The sequence below is a fragment of the Pelmatolapia mariae genome, linkage group LG22, assembly GCF_036321145.2.
Source record: "Pelmatolapia mariae isolate MD_Pm_ZW linkage group LG22, Pm_UMD_F_2, whole genome shotgun sequence".
NCBI lineage: Eukaryota > Metazoa > Chordata > Actinopteri > Cichliformes > Cichlidae > Pelmatolapia > Pelmatolapia mariae.
This window is the reverse complement of record NC_086245.2, coordinates 10,662,072-10,684,878: the sequence shown is the minus strand read 5'-3', so window position 1 is coordinate 10,684,878 and position 22,807 is coordinate 10,662,072. Positions and strand designations below refer to the sequence as shown.

Here is a 22,807-nt window from a genome sequence, read left to right as displayed (position 1 = left end):
CTGAAACACCTTATGAAACTGAACCAGCCACTGAACCATCCACTCCATCTGAATCAATTGTTACTTCAGAACCAGTCACTGAACCAAGTACCCCATCTGAAACACCAGTTGACACTGAACCACTCACTGAACCATCCACTTCATCTGAATCAGTGGTTACTTCTGAATCTGTCACTGAACCATCTACGGTATCTGAATCAGTCGTTACTTCTAAACCAGTCCCTGAACCAACAACCGCATCTGAAAGACCAGTTGAAACTGAACCAGCCACTGAACCACCAATTCCATCTGAATCAATTGTTACTTCAGAACCAGTCACTGAACCAACAACCCCATCTGAAACACCACTTGACACTGAACCAGTCACTGAACCGTCCACTTCACTTGAATCAGTGGTTACTTCAGAACCAGTCACTGAACCAACAACCCCATCTGAAACACCTATTGACACTGAACCAGTCACTGAACCATCCACTCCATCTGAATCAGTGTTTACTTCAGAACCAGTGACTGAATCACACACTGCATCTGAATCAATGATTACTTCAGAACCAGTCACTGAACCACACACTGCATCTGAATCAATGGTTACTTCTGAATCAGTCACTGAACCATCCACTCCATCTGAATCAATGGTTACTTCTGAATCAGTCACTGAACCATCTACGGCATCTGAATCAGTCGTTACTTCTGAACCAGTCCCTGAACCAACAACCGCATCTGAAACACCGGTTGAAACTGAACCAGCCACTGAACCAGCTACTCCATCTGAATCAATTGTTACTTCAGAACCAGTCACTGAACCAACAACCCCATCTGAAACACCAGTTGACACTGAACCAGTCACTGAACTATCCACTTCATCTGAATCAGTCGTTACTTCCGAAGCTGTCACTGAACCGTCCACTCCATCTGAATCAGTGGTTACTTCTGAACCAGTAACTGAACCATCCACTCCATCTGATTCAGTGGTTACTTCTGAACCAGTGACTGAACCACCCACTCCATCTGAAGCAATGGTTACTTCTGAAGCAGTCACTGAACCATCCACTCCATCTGAAGCAATGGTTACTTCAGAACCAGTCACTGAACCATCCACTCCATCTGAATCAATGGTTACTTCTGAAGCAGTCACTGAACCAACAACCGCATCTGAAACACCACTTGAAACTGAACCAGTGACTGAACCATACACTCGATCTGAAGCAATGGTTACTTCAGAACCAGTCACTGAATCATCCACTCCATCTGAATCAATGGTTACTTCTGAATCTGTCACTGAACCAACAACCGCATCTGAATCAATGGTTACTTCTGAAGCAGTCACTGAACCAACAACCGCATCTGAAACACCACTTGAAACTGAACCAGTGACTGAACCATCCACTCCATCTGAATCAATGGTTACTTCTGAAGTTGTCACTGAACCATCTACTCCATCTGAATCAGTCGTTACTTCTGAACCAGTCCCTGAACCATCCACTCCATCTGAACCAATGGTTACTTCAGAACCAGTCACTGAACCAACAACCGCATCTGAAACACCTTATGAAACTGAACCAGCCACTGAACTATCCAATCCATCTGACTCAATTGTTACTTCAGAACCAGTCACTGAACCACCCACTCCATCTGAAGCAATGGTTACTTCTGAATCTGTCACTGAACCATCCACTTCATCTGAATCAGTTGTTACTTCTCAAGCTGTCACAGAACCATCCACTCCATCTGAATTAGTGGTTACTTCTGAACCAGCCACTGAACCATCCACTCCATCTGAATCAATTGTTACTTCAGAACCAGTCACTGAACCAACAACCCCATCTGAAACATCAGTTGACACTGAACCAGTCACTGAACCATCCACTCCATCTGATTCAGTGGTTACTTCAGAACCAGTGACTGAACCATCCACTCCATCTGAAGCAATGGTTACTTCGGAACCAGTCACTGAACCATCCACTCCATCTGAAGCAATGGTTACTTCTGAAGCAGTCACTGAACCAGCAACCGCATCTGAAACACCACTTGAAACTGAACCAGTGACTGAACCAACACACGCATCTGAAACACCTTATGAAACTGAACCAGCCACTGAACCATCCACTCCATCTGAATCAATTGTTACTTCAGAACCAGTCACTGAACCATCCACTTCATCTGAATCAGTGGTTACTTCTGAATCTGTCAATGAACCATCTATGGCATCTGAATCAGTCGTTACTTCTGAACCAGTCCCTGAACCAACAACCGCATCTGAAAGACCAGTTGAAACTGAACCAGCCACTGAACCACCTACTCCATCTGAATCAATTGTTACTTCAGAACCAGTCACTGAACCAACAACCCCATCTGAAACACCAGTTGACACTGAACTAGTCACTGAACCATCCACTTCATCTGAATCAGTCGTTACTTCTCAAGCAGTCACTGAACCATCCACTCCATCTGAATCAGTGGTTACTTCTGAACCAGCCACTGAACCACCTACTCCATCTGAATCAATGGTTACTTCTGAAGCTGTCACTGAACCATCCACTCCATCTGAATCAATTGTTACTTCAGAACCAGGCACTGAACCACCTACTCCATCTGAATCAATGGTTACTTCTGAAGCTGTCACTGAACCATCCACTCCATCTGAATCAATTGTTACTTCAGAACCAGTCACCGAATCACACACTGCATCTGAATCAATGGTTACTTCAGAACCAGTCACTGAACCACACACTACATCTGAATCAATGGTTACTTCAGAACCAGTCACTGAACCAACAACCCCATCTGAAACACCAGTTGACACTAAACCAGTCACTGAACTATCCACTTCATCTGAATCAGTCGTTACTTCTCAAGCTGTCACAGAACCATCCACTCCATCTGAATCAGTGGTTACTTCTGAACCAGCCACTGAACCATCGACTCCATCTGAATCAATAGTTACTTCAGAACCAGTCACTGAATCAACAACCCCATCTGAAACACCAGTTGACACTGAACCAGTCACTGAACCATCCACTCCATCTGAATCAGTGGCTACTTCTGAAGCAGTCACTGAACCATCTAGTGCATCTGATTCAGTGGTTACTTCAGAACCAGTGACTGAACCACCCACTCCATCTGAAGCAATGGTTACTTCAGAACCAGTCACTGAACCATCCACTCCATCTGAAGCAATGGTTACTTCTGAAGCAGTCACTGAACCAACAACCACATCTGAAACACCACTTGAAACTGAACCAGTGACTGAACCATCCACTCCATCTGAATCAATAGTTACTTCTGAAGGTGTCACTGAACCATCCACTCCACCTGAATCAATGGTTACTTCAGAACCAGGCACTGAACCACCAACTCCATCTGAATCAATGGTTACTTCTGAACCAGTCACTGAACCAACAACCGCATCTGAAACACCTTATGAAACTGAACCAGCCACTGAACCATCCACTCCATCTGAATCAATTGTTACTTCAGAACCAGTCACTGAACCAAGTACCCCATCTGAAACACCAGTTGACACTGAACCACTCACTGAACCATCCACTTCATCTGAATCAGTGGTTACTTCTGAATCTGTCACTGAACCATCTACGGTATCTGAATCAGTCGTTACTTCTAAACCAGTCCCTGAACCAACAACCGCATCTGAAAGACCAGTTGAAACTGAACCAGCCACTGAACCACCAATTCCATCTGAATCAATTGTTACTTCAGAACCAGTCACTGAACCAACAACCCCATCTGAAACACCACTTGACACTGAACTAGTCACAGAACCATCCACTCCATCTGAATCAGTGGTTACTTCAGAACCAGTCACTGAACCAACAACCCCATCTGAAACACCAGTTGACACTGAACCAGTCACTGAACCATCCACTCCATCTGAATCAGTTTTTACTTCAGAACCAGTGACTGAACCACCCACTCCATCTGAAGCAATGGTTACTTCAGAACCAGTCACTGAACCATCCACTCCATCTGAAGCAATGGTTACTTCAGAACCAGTCACTGAACCATCCACTCCATCTGAAGCAATGGTTACTTCAGAACCAGTCACTGAACCATCCACTCCATCTGAATCAATGGTTAATTCTGAAGCAGTCACTGAACCAACAACCGCATCTGAAATACCACTTGAAACTGAACCAGTGACTGAACCTTCCACTCCATCTGAAGCAATGGTTACTTCAGAACCAGTCACTGAACCATCCACTCCATCTGAAGCAATGGTTACTTCAGAACCAGTCACTGAACCATCCACTCCATCTGAAGCTATGGTTACTTCAGAACCAGTCACTGAACCACCAACTCCATCTGAATCAATGGTTACTTCTGAAGCTGTCACTGAACCATCTACGGCATCTGAATCAATGGTTACTTCAGCGCCAGTCACTGAACCATCTACTCCATCTGAATCAATGGTTACTTCAGAACCAGTCACTGAATCACACACTGCATCTGAATCAATGATTACTTCAGAACCAGTCACTGAACCACACACTGCATCTGAATCAATGGTTACTTCTGAATCAGTCACTGAACCATCCACTCCATCTGAATCAGTCGTTACTTCTGAACCAGTCCCTGAACCAACAACCGCATCTGAAACACCGGTTGAAACTGAACCAGCCACTGAACCACCTACTCCATCTGAATCAATTGTTACTTCAGAACCAGTCACTGAACCAACAACCCCATCTGAAACACCAGTTGACACTGAACCACTCACTGAACTATCCACTTCATCTGAATCAGTCGTTACTTCCGAAGCTGTCACTGAACCGTCCACTCCATCTGAATCAGTGGTTACTTCTGAACCAGTCACTGAACCATCCACTCCATCTGATTCAGTGGCTACTTCTGAACCAGTGACTGAACCACCCACTCCATCTGAAGCAATGGTTACTTCTGAAGCAGTCACTGAACCATCCACTACATCTGAAGCAATGGTTACTTCAGAACCAGTCACTGAACCATCCACTCCATCTGAATCAATGGTTACTTCTGAAGCAGTCACTGAACCAACAACCGCATCTGAATCAATGGTTACTTCTGAACCAGTCACTGAACCAACAACCGCATCTGAAACACCACTTGAAACTGAACCAGTGACTGAACCATACACTCCATCTGAAGCAATGGTTACTTCAGAACCAGTCACTGAACCATCCACTCCATCTGAATCAATGGTTACTTCTGAAGCAGTCACTGAACCAACAACCGCATCTGAAACACCACTTGAAACTGAACCAGTGACTGAACCATCCACTCCATCTGAATCAATGGTTACTTCTGAAGTTGTCACTGAACCATCTACTCCATCTGAATCAGTCGTTACTTCTGAACCAGTCCCTGAACCATCCACTCCATCTGAACCAATGGTTACTTCAGAACCAGTCACTGAACCAACAACCGCATCTGAAACACCTTATGAAACTGAACCAGCCACTGAACTATCCAATCCATCTGAATCAATTGTTACTTCAGAACCAGTCACTGAACCACCCACTCCATCTGAAGCAATGGTTACTTCTGAATCTGTCAATGAACCATCCACTTCATCTGAATCAGTTGTTACTTCTCAAGCTGTCACAGAACCATCCACTCCATCTGAATCAGTGGTTACTTCTGAACCAGCCACTGAACCATCCACTCCATCTGAATCAATTGTTACTTCAGAACCAGTCACTGAACCAACAACCCCATCTGAAACACCAGTTGACACTGAACCAGTCACTGAACCATCCACTCCATCTGATTCAGTGGTTACTTCAGAACCAGTGACTGAACCACCCACTCCATCTGAAGCAATGGTTACTTCAGAACCAGTCACTGAACCATCCACTCCATCTGAAGCAATGGTTACTTCAGAACCAGTCACTGAACCATCTACTCCATCTGAATCAATGGTTACTTCTGAAGCAGTCACTGAACCAGCAACCGCATCTGAAACACCACTTGAAACTGAACCAGTGACTGAACCATCCACTCCATCTGAATCAATGGTTACTTCAGAACCAGTCACTGAACCATCCACTCCATCTGAAGCAATGGTTACTTCAGAACCAGTCACTGAACCATCCACTCCATCTGAATCAATGGTTACTTCAGAACCAGTCACTGAACCATCCACTCCATCTGAAGCAATGGTTACTTCAGAACCAGTCACTGAACCATCCACTCCATCTGAAGCAATGGTTACTTCAGAACCAGTCATTGAACCATCCACTCCATCTGAATCAATGGTTACTTCTGAAGCAGTCACTGAACCAACAACCGCATCTGAATCAATGGTTACTTCTGAAGCAGTCACTGAACCAACAACCGCATCTGAAACACCACTTGAAACTGAACCAGTGACTGAACCATCCACTTCATCTGAATCAATGGTTACTTCAGAACCAGTCACTGAACCATCTACGGCATCTGAATCAGTCGTTACTTCTGAACCAACAACCGCATCTGAAACACCGGTTGAAACTGAACCAGCCACTGAACCACCTACTCCATCTGAATCAATTGTTACTTCAGAACCAGTCACTGAACCAACAACCCCATCTGAAACACCAGTTGACACTGAACCAGTCACTGAACTATCCACTTCATCTCAATCAGTCGTTACTTCTCAAGGTGTCACAGAACCATCCACTCCATCTGAATCAGTGGTTACTTCTGAACCAGCCACTGAACCATCGACTCCATCTGAATCAATTGTTACTTCAGAACCAGTCACTGAACCAACAACCCCATCTGAAACACCAGTTGACACTGAACCAGTCACTGAACCATCCACTCCATCTGAATCAGTGGTTACTTCTGAACCAGTCACTCAACCATCCACTCCATCTGAAGCAATGGTTACTTCTGAAGCAGTCACTGAACCAACAACCGCATCTGACACACCACTTGAAACTGAACCAGTCACTGAACCATCCACTCCATCTGAATCAATGGTTACCTCTGAAGCTGTCACTGAACCATCCACTCCATCTGAATCAATGATTACTTCAGAACCAGGCACTGAACCACCAACTCCATCTGAATCAATGGTTACTTCTGAAGCTGTCACTGAACCATCTACGGCATCTGAATCAATGGTTACTTCAGCGCCAGTCACTGAACCATCCACTCCTTCTGAATCAGTGGTTACTTCTGAAGCTGTCACTGAACCATCTACGGCATCTGAATCAATGGTTACTTCAGCGCCAGTCACTGAACCATCCACTCCATCTGAATCAATTGTTCCTTCTGTACCAGTCAGTGAACCAACAACCACATCTGAAACACCACTTGAAACTGAACCAGTCACTGAACCATCCACTCCATCTGAATCAATGATTACTTCAGAACCAGGCACTGAACCATCCACTCCATCTGAATCAGTGGTTACTTCTGAATCAGTGGTTACATCTGAATCAGTGGTTACTTCTGAACCTGTCACCGAACCATCCAGTCCACCTGAACCAATTACTTCTGAACCAGGCACTGAACCACCAACTCCATCTGAATCATTGACGACAACACATTATTCTGTTCTTCCTCAACCTAATCATGATGTTCCACCTGGACCAGTACTTGAGATACATCCCCCTATTTTCCCTAACATGCTGCCCAAAAAAGTGCACAAGCTACATAGACCATGGGTAAGGCGCAAGTGTTACAGAGGCTAAATGATGATGATGATAATGAATATTATCAAGTAAATTAATCATCCTCCAAAATCCTAGCAAGCAAAAATGCCTGATTGTTTTGTGTTATAAAAAATAAATTACAATTTACGATAAAAATGTTTTGTTATCCAATACAATCGCTTCATCTAACAAAATGTTTTGGAAATGAGAAATTTTAACTCAAAAATACATAAAAAAAACTATTTTCTTCTTTCTTTTATTTAAATGTAATTAAATTGGTAAAATAGGTAGACTACTTAAAATAAAGTATTATCTATATTATATCCATGGGTTTTATAAGTTTTGCTGCTCTGGTTGCTTCATTGAATGATTATTCTTTTAAGGATTCTACAACAATTCCTTAACTGACCTCAAAAGGGTCAGTTATTATTGTTTCAGTATTGAAATATCATCAGTCTCTTAATTACTGAATAGTCAGCTTATCACAAATACAAATAATTGAAGCAATAATGAGGTTAAAAAATTATTTTTTATAATAATTATTTGGTCAGTATGCAGTCCGCATGGTCAGTATTTATGGTCAATATTTATCAGCCTTTACTGTGGCGTGTTAGTGTGGTGTCACCCACGAAAACCCATTATGACCCTATGCAAAGAATCTGCATATTGCAAAAAATAAATAAATACAACACTTATATGTATTAACAATTGTGTGTGAAAAAAGATGATTAAATGATAACCATTACTAACATATAATCACTGGCCACTTTTTTAGGTCAAACTGTTTTTCTGATTGGTAACATAACTAAGTAATCAGTCATACTCAGACATGCAGACGATAATGGGGACAAAACGTGATTTAAGTGACTTTGAACATTGCATGGTTGTTGGTGCCTTACAGGCTGGTCTGAGTAATTCTGAATCTGCTGATCTGCTGGGATTTTCCCACTCAGCCATCACTCAGGGTTTTAAAGAGAATGGTGTGAGAAAGGTAAAATATCCATGACGTTGCAATTTGCATGGGCTTACCAAAATTGGACAATAGAAGACTGGAAAAACATTGCCTGTTCTAATGAGACTCAATTTCTGTTGTGATGTTGTGTCCTTGTTTTCACGTTACAGCCTACCTGAGGGTCGTTGTTGCCCATTTCCATCACTTTATGACCACAGCAGACACATATTCTGATGGATAACAGCCCATTTCACAATAATCTCAAAGTGGTGTCTTTAATATAACAACTGCACTCTAAATAAATAAATAAATAAATAAATAAATAAATACATGCATACATACATAAAACACAGTCCCCAATTCAATACAGCACCTTTGGACCTTTAGAGGTCGCAGTGGTGGTGGATGGGGGCTTCACATGTGCAGCTGACAAATCTGTAGCAACTGTGTCACACTATTATGTCAATATGGACCAAAATCTCTGATGAATATTTCCAGCACCTTGTTGATTCTATATGAATTAAGGCAATTCTGAAGGTGAAAGGGTGTCCAATCTGGTATTAGCCAGGTATTAGGGTATTATAGGGGATACTTATTAATCTACAATTAAGTCGACAAATATGCCCACAAACTTATTTTTGTCACATGGCGACTGGCACACAGGTGTGTCCCTGAGGCCCTCTAGTGGATCATTCGGGCACTGCCTGAGCACAAATAAACGGGGGCTACATGTAATATAGCCTATTAGGAAAACTCAGCGTATTGTATTATAATTATTTATTGACTTACCTACTACGAAACGACTGATATCCGGGTGGGTAATATGTTTTAATACTCTATTTCTTGCACACTGGCCTGACAGGTTAATGTGCTTATTACCTGTATTTCCTGGTTTGCTCTTGCATAATTAATCAGACGAACACGGATGGAGTCACATTTCGTCAGGTCGTAACTCGCTGGATTCCCAGCATGTGACTCCGGCACGCTAGTCGTCTGCTGGCTGTTTGCTGTGTCAAGAAAAGAAAAAACCCAACTTCCTTGTATCGACTCACTACTCAAACAGAGAAAGCTTCGCATCAGCCGCGACAGCTGCTGACAACACGAGAGGGATAAAAGACGCGTTTGGCACATTTTAATACACCGGTAAGTTTCTTTCTGTTAACTTTGAAGTGAAAACGGAAAACTAAAATAAAAGCAGGACGACTTTAACTTATTTGGCCTCTGTGTTCTCATCTTTTCTGTACTGGCAGATAGACATCTCTAGCAGGAATGCCAAACGTGTGGTAGAAGTGCTGCTTTTCTTTGTTTTACCTCAAATTATAAAAGTAACTTTTTTGAGATTCACCCAGCTGTAAATTTAGTGTCATAATATGATGAAGTCATTCAAAAACAACAGCAACAAAACACAGGATTAGTGTAAGAACATCTTTAATAAGAACACAAAAAGTAGTTCAGATACAAATAAAGTCAGTCTGAGATAAAGGGAAATGTAAGGTTAAAGTGTTAATTGTTTAAAAAACGATCACAACTGAAATTCACCTCATTAGTACAAAATATTCACAGGAATAAGAGAAGAAGCTAAACAGATTAACTGTTAATTGTCTACAATAAAGGAAATGTTTACTGTTATTTAAATCATTATATTATATTATATTATATTATATTATATTATATTATATTATGTTATAATATATTATGCTTTTAATAACTGTAGTAAATAGTTCCACATTAAATTTAGCTATACTGAACTTTCTTACAGCAACTTCTAAGCTCTGCTTTCATGGATACTCAGTTATGATACTGATATTGTACTGAATTTATTAATGATACCCAAATAATAATAATGCTAATGTTTAACTGGTTTATGTGCTTCACACATTTTGCTGATTGTGTATTTACAGGGCTCCCGTTTCTGTTGATTAATGAGCTGACTAATCTGTTTTCCAAATAGGTGTGACATGAGTGGGCTTCACCCACTGAGAAGAGATGAATACTGATGTTGTACTCTGCCCAGCTGTGCAGACGTGGAGTAAAACCCTCATTTCAGAGCCACATCGCCACACACACTCCCACACCTCTGCATGGGCCTCTCCTTCACTGCTCCCACTTCGGCACTCTTGCCGTCCTTTCTGTGAGACCATGTACCCAGGTGAACCTGACCCGAACACGGACCCGCAGCTCTTGGAGTCCCAGCTGGACTTCTTCCACAAGCTGGGCTACTCCACGGCTCAGGTACAGGCTGTTCAGCAGAAGTTCGGCCCCAACATGGACACGGATAAAGTGCTGGGAGAGCTGGTTCGGACCGGGCCCGTTCAGGAGGCCAATCAGGGGCCGGTGACCACAATGTCGGTGCTGGTGCCCAGAGGAGAAACCCAGCCATCGGGCCCTACACTGCTGCTGCCTGTAGCTGGTACTTCTCCTCAGAGCAAAGAGGAGACTGGCGAGGAAGGAAAGACTCTGAGACCCGTCGTTATAGACGGCAGCAATGTGGCCATGAGGTGAGCAAACTAATCAGTAGCTAGACTGATATTGAGTGATTGATTATGATATCGGTTAAAGCTCATGAATATGGCACCCAAGTCCATTTTCTAACAGAAATCTCCCAAATCCACTGTTTAAAGCTCCTGCGTGCTCCACCGATCATCTGATTGTTTTTTATGCAGTATTGTCCAAAATTCACAGGTTAAAAGTCAGAGAATTTCTATTTCTGTATTATGGAGTTTCTATCTATCAGAGCTGCAGTGATTATATGACAAGGCAATAATACTTTCAGTTGGTTTTCACTCAAAAAGCAGATGAATGAGCTGCTCTTGTCTGTTTTGAATAATGTAGAACCACAACGATTAATCAGTTAATCAATGTTTTATATGTAAATAACTGTTTTAGCTAAACGACCTATCACATCTTCATACTTGAGAATATTTAGTGCCTCTGTTTATGATCCTAAGCTATATTTTGGGGGTTGAACTGAGGAAAATTAGATATAACAGGTATTTACTCAATTTTCTGTCATTTTACAGAGAAAACCGTTAATTATCTTAGAAAATAGTCTGTAGATTTATTTCTAATGAATCTAATAATACAATTCTGCCCTAACAAAAACCTTTGTTCTTCTGTAACTAGGATAGATAACTTCTGTTTTCAGTCAAAGAAAGTAAATTGGTTAGTTTTTTTTTTTCTTTTTTGGTTTTATCGTGTTTCTCACAGCAGCTACACAAGCTATTTTCAATCTTAGTGCGGCTTTGAGGTTAACAGGCATAAAGTCCTTGACATTTAACTACACCACAACTCCCCCACTGATTTAATTCAGTTTTTTAAGAGATCCAATTCCTTCTAATTGTATGATAATCAGCTGAAATCAGGTCATTGTGACAGTCAGCTTCCATCTGCAGTTTCATTCACAGTTTCAGTTAGGAGTAGGAGTTGACTGAGTGGGAGGTTATCTGGTGGCAGCCTGTACGCAGGGGTCCAGTAGAGTTAGATGATTCATTTACCTTTCAGCACGTTTAAACCCAGAACAAAAGCAGCTTTTTAAACACAAATAGGTTAAATTATGCTCTTCAGGTGGTGTCATATCTCTTTTTTTCTGGTTTGGTTTTTTTTAACCACAATGTGGAAACAGCATGGATTTTAGATTAGAATAGAATAGAATAATCATTTAATTGTCCCACAAGGGGAAATTTGGTTGTAACAGCAGCAAGAAAAACACACATACAAACAAACAGTACACAGGACACAGAACATATTTACATATTTACAAAGATTATTTATAAATGAATTGTTATTTACTCAGCTGTAAGGGTAATGAATCATTGTTATAACTAATAGGTCCCTCTATGAGGATGGCAAATAATTGTTAAAACCTGATACAAGATTATAAAGTCAAATGTTAACAAACTGGTATAAAAAGCATTTGTTAACATGGATGTTAAACTCATTTTACATTGTGGGCCAAATACAGCCCACTTTAATCTTAAGTGCGTCAGACCACTGGATGTTGAATGTTTTTTCTTTTTTGTTTTGTTTTGATGTTTTTGCTGTGAACCCACCGTATAAAAAAAGTTTTATTTTATTTTTTTACAGTAGATAGTGAAAAAACAAGATCTATGTGGTAGGTCTTTATCGGTGGGGAAAATGAAATATGTGAAACGTACATAATATGAAAATACAATTGTAAAAAGTGTAGAATTTATGTCCTCTTTCACATTTTCTGAAAGTCGTGCAGTGATTGGCGTCTTTGGAAAACGTAAAAGGTTTTCTGAAATTCTGGCCCCAGGGCCTTAATTTGATACCCCTGATTTAGAGCATTGCTCAAATCTCTTTTTTTTTTTATTACGAGCCAAGCTTTCCTTTCTCGTGTCATGTGTCTGTGACTGATTAGTCAGTTCTTGGGACTGCAGTAGCCTGAGTAACTAAATTTTTTGCAGATTTTCCAAGTTGTTTTCCAACTTGGTTGATACTGACAGAGAAATTTATCAGTTTTCCCTGCCAGGAACAAACCCAACATTCGAACATGTTCTCAGAAATATCTACAAAAACTGGTTTCTACCAATATCACAAAATGTTTGATTATCAAATATGTGAGAGCCAATTTGAACTAAATGCTAACATTAGCATGCTAATATGCTAATGGTTTTATGAACTGTGTGCTGTATTTTGTTAGATTTAAAACTAGCTGTTAAGCCCATGAGGTCAAAAGTTTTTACTGAAGTCATAGAGTGAGTGAGTTGTACAGTATTTTCTCACAGACTTTTCTCATAGCTTTCTTTGTAAATAATGATAATACTGCCCCATAGTGTTTACTGTGTCAACATTAGCACCAAATCCAGCATACAGGGAAACTGTAATACTGTTAGACATTTGATTCAAAACCAATATTCTTCGTCGTTTCGTATCGTTAAAAGTCTTGAACTTTAGCAGATACATTTCTAAAATTATTGCATTTTATTTCAACTATTCCAACAGTCATTCCAATATTTTAGTATGAATTAAAGTTGCTAATCATAATATTAAATATTTAATATCATAAATTATGTATATACTCTTTTAGGTTGAAGATTTAAATACAATTTCAGTGATTAGGCCCATCAGAGATTATACTACACACTCACTGTGTGTTTTGTATTTGTGTCGTGCATCACCTAAGGAATTTTTTTTGTCTTTTTACTCAGAACACAATAAACCAGTTCTGCAAACTGCAGCGTCAAAGACTGCTGCCTTTTCCCTAGTAAATTACCTAAAAGCATGCAGGCACTGATCTCTGATTACTGACTGTGATTTGGGAATTTTAGTTGTGCTAAGCATTTTTTTTATTATACACAGAAGCGTGAGAAAGGGTGAGAGAATTAGGGTGCTATCTGTCTTAGCACAGTATACACCCCCGTCTGTCATTTGCCTTTCCCAGCCGGGCATACAGGTTCAGGCATGCAGCTTCTTGAGTATGCAAATCAGATTGTACCTATAATAACGCTTTCTTTTTTAAGACGAATGTCTCTGGAGCAGGCCCAACAGCATTTCTTCAAAGTCATTCAGAAATTCCCCAAGGACTTAAATCACTTACATCGTCACAGTCTAAGTAGAGGTGAACCTTTTTGTTTAGAAACAGTTATTCTGGCAAGTTGATGATAGAAGTGTTGTGAAGCTGTTGCTAAGCGAAATAACCAAATTTGTTTAGGCCACACGATTGCCAGATGTAATTTTTTTTTTAATAGCTGTGAACATCCATCAAGCCACTAAAAACCTGTCATGGGTTAGGGCGGGGTTTTGTTTTTTTAATTGCAAATTTTTACCTTTCAAATAAAGTCTCGCTTTTAGCTTTACAGTTTTTTAAGCTTTTCTTTGAGTGTTGTAAATGTTTAAATAAGTGAAAATTTTATAAAACTGCTGGATAATAACTTACCTTTAACCTTAGATGATGAGAAAGTGGATGATAAGAGCCAGCTAGAAACAAACTAAGTCAAAAGAAAAGAAGGTTTTTCATATGACTCTGTGCTGTCCTGTGAAAAACTAAGTGCACCCTTACTAAAGATCACCTCTATAAAAGTTTTTGCAGTTTGCTTGCCTGAAACATTCAGTTGTGTCAACACAATACCACAATCTACCCAAGCGTGGACGTCCCAGAAAATTCACCTGATAGAAACTGCTACTTTCTACAGGCATCAATTAGCATGGTAATTGTAAATGGTGCCACATTAACGGATGTCTTGTACAGGCATCGGTAACTGTCATTTCACTGTCATGAAACTCTCATTATGTTCATCACAGTACAATTAGAAGAAGGGTTGCCAAAACAAAGACTATTCCTTCTCTAAAAAACCAAACAAATAAAAAGTATGGCTACAGGGCTTGAGTTTGCAAAGTGTCTGAACAAACTCAAGACTAATTGGTGAAAATCAAACATTGGCTCATTGGGGTGATGATTTGGGCTTGTTTTGGGCAGTTTGCAGTCAACCACGAACTCCTCTGTACACCAGAGTCTTCTAGAGTCAAATTTGAGGCAATCTGTCCAACAGCTGAAGCTTGGCTGAAACTGAACTATGATGCTTTGCTTTATTTCGACTGTTATGTAGAGTGGTTTATAGAACATTCAGTCTTTGAGTCCCTGTTTTTGGTTTTTGTTATTAGTGGCGTAACGATTTTTTGCAACACATTTTTCTTTTTAAAATACAACGCGTGAAATAAATGTTAAGAGTACTCAGTGGCTAGTACAGTTTCTTCACAGCAGTCTTAGAAGTCGTTGTTAACAATGTTAACAAAGTTGGGCAACTTATAACAGATAAAAATCAGACATTCTTGGGGAAATCCCTCGCATAATCACTAACGCCAGTGATTCAATCGTTTACCTTGTTACCGCCAACTCGGTGCCAATGCTGGCACGGAGCCAGTTCTGCCTCTTGCTTTTTCCAAGCCAGTTCACATTTCTGCAGAATAGAGGAAAAATAATTGTGACATAACAGATGATGGGGTAGTTTTGAAGGAAAATCATAGTGGGCAGAATCAATCCATCTATCATTCGTGAATTTCTTAAGGTAGCTCTTTCCATGGTCATTGTTTCCTGTATTGGTACCACCACAAATCAAATAAAGTGGAACCACATCTAGATTATGAAAGGGATATATAAGCATCGATTTTTCTTTTATGGTACTGTTCCAGTGACAGCTTTTTTTGCACTGTGGAACTAGTTATGGATCACATGCCAGTGTGTCACTGACCACTTTTTTTAAGCAAACCTTTTGGGTCGTATTGACATGATAGCATCACATTGTTACTGCACATCCATGACGTCCATCTCCTGTTCCACCACATCCCAAAGGTGCTCGACTGGATTGAGTTTTAAATGATTTGAGGTTTGTGACATGGAGCGTTTTCAGAAGAAGGGAACATTGTGTTCACAAAGAGATGAACATGCTTAAACGATGCTAAATTGGTACTAAGCGGAAATATTCCCCACATCATTACACCACCATCACCAGCCTCAATTGTTGATTAATGGAAGGACAATTCCATGCTTTCATGTTGTTCATGTCAAATTCTGACACTGAGACTCATCAAATCAGGCTATGTGTTTCTAGTCTTTTATTGACCGATTTTGGTGAGTCCAAGTGAGGAGGACTGCTGCTTTCTTGATAGTTTCTCTTTTTGGACCGTTCTCTGTAAACTCTAGAGATGATTGGTTTCAGTAGATCAACAGCTGATACTGAAATGTGGCCAACCAGGTCACTTAAATCACCTTCTTCTTCATTTTAAATACTTATTTTTAACTATAGCAAGTCATCTTGATCATGTGTACGTGCCTAAAAGTATTGAGTTACTTCCATTCATTAAATATTTGCGTTAGGGAGCAGTTGAACAGGTGCGCCTAATAAAGTGGCTAGTAAGAATAGTCCACGCACTCGTGCCTAAATCATGGTCAACCTGTTGGAGACAAAGAGCTTTGTTCTATTGTAATCTTTAACATCAATGTAAATAAGGTGCACTGATAAGAGCTATGATGCCGAGTGAACATCAAAGAGTGCCATTATAAACACCACAACCCTTGTTCTAAACTGGGTCAGGGAAGTTTCCCTCCAGCTGTTAGTGTGTGGGCATGTGTTCTGGTTTCTTATTCATTTTTCCTGGTTTTCATTTAGCCATGGCAACAAGGAAGTTTTCTCTTGTCTGGGAATCCAGTTGGCTGTGAACTTCTTCCTGGACAGAGGCCACACTGAAATCACTGTGTTTGTTCCCTCATGGAGGAAGGAGCAGCCCAGGCCGGATGTTCCCATCACAGGTACAACACTGGGAATTCACATGCTTTGTTTTTTTTTCTCTACTTCCTTCTTTGCCCGACTGTGAAACCTGCACTGAAACCTGAAAGTTGTGGTACAATTTCCATGACAGAACTAGTGAAAATATTTATTAAGCTGAGAGAAAGTTGACGCCTTTGATATTTTTTTAAGCAAAAATTTCCCAGAATGTCCCAGCACGTGTTTTAAGCTTTTGATGGGGATTTTAAAAAGACATTTAAATTTTTATTTTTTTCCCAATTTGCCTCCTATGAAGTTTTTAACGGCAGTTAAAGCAAGAACTCTCAATGGATAGATAGATTTGAAACTAAATGGTAATATAAAAAAGCAGAACAATAAATAATTTGAGAAATTATTTGTAAGTAGTGGACTTAAAACCCAGGCATGTAACTGGCAGGACATTGTTTGACAGAATCAGCTGCTGATTCTCAGTTTACTGTAAAACTCAAAAGGGGAAACTCCACAGACAGTTTTTTCCCCATGCACAAAGCTTATCTGCAGCATGTGCTGCAAAATATATTTTTTTCTAATTTTTTTTTTTGCTTTTGTGACACCAAATGATAATCATCATTTCAGTTAGCCTGTGGTGACCTATATTTGGAAGTGACTGCTGATAATGTAGTTAAATAGATAGCTCATGCAGATAAACGGTTTTGTGTTAGGGTGTAATTTCAAGTTTGCAGTTATTATTCAAGATGTTTAAACCTGCCTCCTGGGAAAAAACACAAACTAATATGCAGTCGGGACTTGCTTTATTATAGCTGAATGAGTTAAATAAAGATCTGAATGGGCATTTAGTGATGACCCTGAGCTTAATTTGCGGCTCCTCTCGGCTCCGCAAAGATTAAGCTCTTTGTTTTGTTCCTCTAGCCACTCCTTTAGGGTTAAACTGTGCTCCTTCTGCAATTTTTCTAATTATGGAGTTCCACAGGGCTCTGTCCTGGGATGAATTCTATTCACATTATACATGCTTCCCTTGGAAGGCAAGGCATAGCATACAGTGTCATCGCTATGCAGATGATACCCAGCTTAATCTATACATGAAGCCAAATGACACACAGCAGTTAGCTGAACTATAAGAATGTCTTACAAAGATAAAGAGCTGGATGACTTTTAATTTCCTGGTTCTAAAACTGAGTTATTGTACTTGGCCCTAAAGATTTTAGATAAATAGTGTCTAACCAGATATTTACTTTGAATGGCTTTAAGCTTGGTCATTTTGACTAGGATATGTCCTTGTGAGCACATTAATAATATGTATGACTGCTTTCTTGCATTTCTTTAAGACAGGATGTTTGTAAAATTAGAAATATGCTGAAAACTAGTTTGTTCACTTATTCTAGGCTTGACTATTGTAAGTCATTATTATCAGGTTGTCCTCAAAGCTTCTTGGAAAGCCTTCAGTTGATCCAGCGAGTATACTGACAAGGACTGGGAAGCGAGAACATGTTTATCCCATATTGGCTTCCCTTCAATGGCTCCCTGTTAAATCCACAGTCAAATTCAGAATCCTTCTCCTCATTCAAAGTCTTGAATAATCAGTCACTGGCTTTATTGTAGTGGCTCATCATTTCTCTGACTTAATGTTTGGCATCCAGATCAGCAAATTCTGCGTGAGCTGGAGAGGAAAAGGATTCTGGTGTTCACACCGTCGCGGCGCTATGCAGGCAAACGGGTGGTCTGTAATGACGACTGCTACATTGTCAAGCACGCCTTTGAGTCTGACGGTATCATCGTGTCCAACGACATGTACCGTGACCTTCAGGGAGAGAAGCCGGAGTGGAAGCGCTTCATCGAAGAGAGGCTGCTCATGTACTCCTTTGTTAATAACAAGTGAGTTTTGCGTTCCTGATACACAAGATCCCTACCAGCTAGTAACCTGGATTAACCGATGAGTGATGATGTTTGCATTTCACCCCGATGCAGGTTTATGCCCCCCGATGATCCCCTCGGTCGACATGGACCAACCCTGGAGAACTTCATGCGGAGGGTTCCAAAGACACAGAAAAAACAGCCATGTCCTTATGGTGAGAGAGCTTTTTTAAGACATGTAGCGCCATCAGGGGTCACAGTACAGCAAACATGGATCCCAAATACACGGTCAGGGTTAAAAAGAGAGATCTTGATCCAGCAGATGGTTTCAGCCCTCACAGCTTTCAGAATCCAGTATTAAGGAGGAGACACTAAGACAAGTTAAACTTCACACTGCTTGAGACAACCTACCTGCCAAGTACAGTAGTGCAGTTTTAATTTCAAAGAATGCCCAATGTTGATCAGATTTAGTGTATTTTGTTGCACTTTGTGTAAAATTGATAAAGAAAAAACTATTTAAGGCAGTATTTTAGAAAACGTCCTTACTTTAACAAGATTATGTGCAGGGTACTATACATATAGGGTTGTTATTCGACATTTCTCTGCATTAAAAAATACTGCTTTGATGGAGTTATAAAGCCTGCTGTTTATTCTTTTTCCAGGGAAGAAATGTACTTATGGAATCAAATGTAAATTCCACCATCCCGAGCGAGCCAAACAGTCCAATCGTGCTCTTGCTGACGAGCTTCGGGAGAGTGCTAAGCAGCCTACTGCTCCTCATAAACAATCTTCAGCTTGCTCCAGTCCTGTGCCTGGACTCAGCCTCCTGTTGGTGGAGGATATGGCGAAGAAACTGACTCTGGGCAACGAGAGCAGCTCCTTAAAAAAAGCTCATAAAAATGAAAAGGTAGCTCAGGTGAAGGCAAGTCACTGCTCCAGCAAGAAGGCCTCATCAAAGAAGGAGAAGTCCAGCAAGCACGCGTTGTCTGATCACAACTCGGTGCAGCACAGTCGCTCTCAGGAGCAGCTGGACTCTGGTTTAGGCTCCATAGACAGCCAGCCGGTGGAAGCTCCTCGGAGTCTGAGTGATCACCAGTTTGGGCTACCGTACAGCAGCAGCCAGCAGTATTGCCCTCCAAAAAGTGCCCCGTGCAGCTGCTGCTCACATGGCACTGCCTCTTGTGGGAGTGCGTCGGCTTTCCCAACTCACAACATCGGGCCAGTGAGCAGCCACAGCGCTGATATGATGCCCTACAGTCTGCCCCACTATCCAAACTATTGCGCTTACCCAGTCAGCATGAATCCGTACAGCCAACCGACAAATTTCCAGCGCAGCCAAACCCACAGCTTCCAGAGGCCACAATGGTCCGATCCATTCTGCGGTCGACCGGCGGTGGTCCGCAGCCTCCCGGGAGATCCCTCACACTGGGAGCCTCCTCCAATGAAGCAACCTGATCCCAGCAGGGAGGAGAGAGAGGTTATACGGAAAAAGCTCCTCGCTATCTTCAGCGCCCAGCTGGTGGATACAGCCATGGACATGTTCCCTCAGATGATGGATCCACAGACGCTCGTGGTCGAAATCCTCAAGTTGCAGAGTCAGCTGAGATGAGACGAATCCAGTCCGAGAACTCGTCTTTCAGTGGAAAGACTGAAGGTTAACATGAGTTTGTGTGTTTTGTATTGTGGTATCCACCTTGATTAAAAACTCTATTTGAATTCTTTGGAGTTGCCTCACTGCAGTCTCACATTAGAGGCAGGATGCAGTTGATACAAATTGTATCTTTATTTATAAATTTTAGCAAACATGTGGCTTTTAATGCTACTTAATTGGATTAACTGACACTCTTGAGGTCTACCTTTCATAGATACACTTATATAGTCAGATTCAGTCACCAGTGTGTTGTGTGGATGAGGAACATGTTCTCGATATTGATGTCTTTTTGGAAGAAGCTGACGTCTGAGAGTGACTAACAAGCTGGGAAAGGACCGCGAAGGTTGTCTTGTGTTTGTCTCAACAGTATTTAAGAACCGGCTGTGCTGTGCTGAGCTGCGTACTGAAATACCTTTTTGTGTCATATTGGCACTATGCATCTGTTGTTTCTAAGACATCACTGTGCAGTGTTGTCAATCAACGTGTCAGGATAAAATGTTTATGGCTGCGTTCTCACATACACTCCCTGAAAATGGTAGTTGATCTCAATTGTCAGAGTTAAGCTTGTTTTTGACATGGTACTGGGTCTTTGAGCCAGAGTTTCTATGTTTCTGGACTTTGTGTTTATTTTGTGGAATATTATATGTGATTCCTGGTTTCATAATTATATTTACAACATGTATAAAGTATGCATCGGTTAGCATTCAGTTTTTAGTTATCTTAGAGTTTTTCTGCTCCAGGCTGTTAAGTCAGCCTTGTTTTCAAGGTTCTTTATCTATTGTCTCAGTGTTTGTTGCCCCCCTTCTGTCTCCTTAGTTGGTCATGTCCGTGTGTCTGCGGTGTGGTTTTGTTTTTGTGGTTAGAGTTTTATTTTTTGTATTTCTTTTGAGCCTCCAAGTACGGGAATAAAGCTGCTTTATAGTTAATTCTGTCTGTCACCATGTGCTGCACCTGGGCCCTGCCTAACCTGCCATATAGCCGATTATGACAGTTTTATAGTCCCGGAAACTGGATTCTGTTTGCCTGGATGAAGCGTTTTCAGTGGAAGAAGCTGAGCTGCATCCAGATGAACTGATTCAAGTCTGTACTTGGATTGCTGCAAGACACATGTTTTATGATGGTTAATATTCTCAGTTTAGATTATTTAATGTGTTTTTTATGATATCAAGTTAACTGGAATTTAAAACACACCTCCAGTAAAACAGTAAAACTGTTATATTTATTCCACTTCATTTTACTACATATATTCTGTTCTTTTTATGCTGATACAATGAAAGTTGTTGAAATAAAAATAAACAATTACCAGTCCAGCTGTGTACATTGTGCTTTATTTACATGCATTTTTAAAGACTTGATATATACACCACTCACTTACCCAATGTGTTTGTAATAATATGGTGAATAACTGTGATAAAGTGGCAAACTTCACAAATCCAGTAGATTCTGCTTATGCAGAAATTCCATTAATCCATTAACTACTTACGTTTGGAGTCCAACCAGAACTACAAAGATCTAAAACATAAATTCTTTCAACTGTAGTTGCTGCAAAACAGTAATTTACTTGCAAAATGACATAGGTACTCTGCATCCTCGCTTTTACATAGGAATACAATCAGATGACAATCAGCGGAGTTAGGTCCCTGAGTTGAACTGTAACTGTTGGGAGACAGGTTGGCTCCCACCAACCAACATGTGCAACTGCATTGCAATCGAAAGTGGCTGTCCATTGAAGAAGTTGGCGCTTCTGAGTGAGCAGGTCGTTGGCGCTGCTACTTTTTACCAAATCGGGAAGAAGTACCAGAATAAAAATGCTGATTTTTTTCTTATTTTTACTCTCAAGTTGCCCATCAGAGGTATATATGTCTAAAAACCAGCGTTTATGATAAATTAAATAATGACAGTTCTTGCTTCTATAAAGAAGCGGTTTAGTTCAGTTTGGTTTAAGTTAGATGAGGTCACCAGGAGGTGAATGCAAGCCAATTTAATGTTCTTGAAAGTGATGGAAATCAGCTGCCTGTGAGAGGCTTGTCGGCACAGGTAAATACCCTTAAACACACCCTGTCAAGTTTTGGAACACCTTAAATTTTACAAGTAGAATCTCACTATAGAAACAAAAACCTCTAGAACCACAGTGCATTTAGAAAGTCTTTAGACCCCTTCACTGTTCCCATCATTGTACACTCTGTAACCTGTTATAAAGTGAAAAAACATGCTTTTATATTCTTTGTCCAAATGTAGAGGAAATCATTTACTCTCATTTACAAAAGTTAGGATCTTTCTTTCATCTCTCACACCCCTTGGCATCATTTATAGCTTTGAAAATTCTCCGGTAAGTTCCTCCAGGCTTTGAACACCTGGTTTTGGCCAATTTACTTCATTCATTTCATTCATTTGGGGATGATGCCTTCCTGTTCCAATATGCCCACCAGTGCACAAAGCAAAGTCAAAAAAGATGTTTGGAGGAGCTTGA

General features: G+C 40.6%; 1 protein-coding gene across 1 annotated transcript; it reads left to right on the top strand.

The window, feature by feature from the left end:
• Positions 1 to 10,728: 10,728 nt before the first annotated feature.
• On the top strand, positions 10,729 to 20,295 carry zc3h12ab (zinc finger CCCH-type containing 12Ab). The gene is made up of 5 exons (XM_065470016.1): positions 10,729 to 11,087; positions 16,719 to 16,858; positions 18,473 to 18,707; positions 18,801 to 18,901; positions 19,349 to 20,295. The coding sequence occupies exons 1-5, from the start codon at positions 10,729 to 10,731 to the stop codon at positions 20,293 to 20,295; spliced, it is 1,782 nt and encodes a 593-aa protein (XP_065326088.1).
• Positions 20,296 to 22,807: the final 2,512 nt, after the last annotated feature.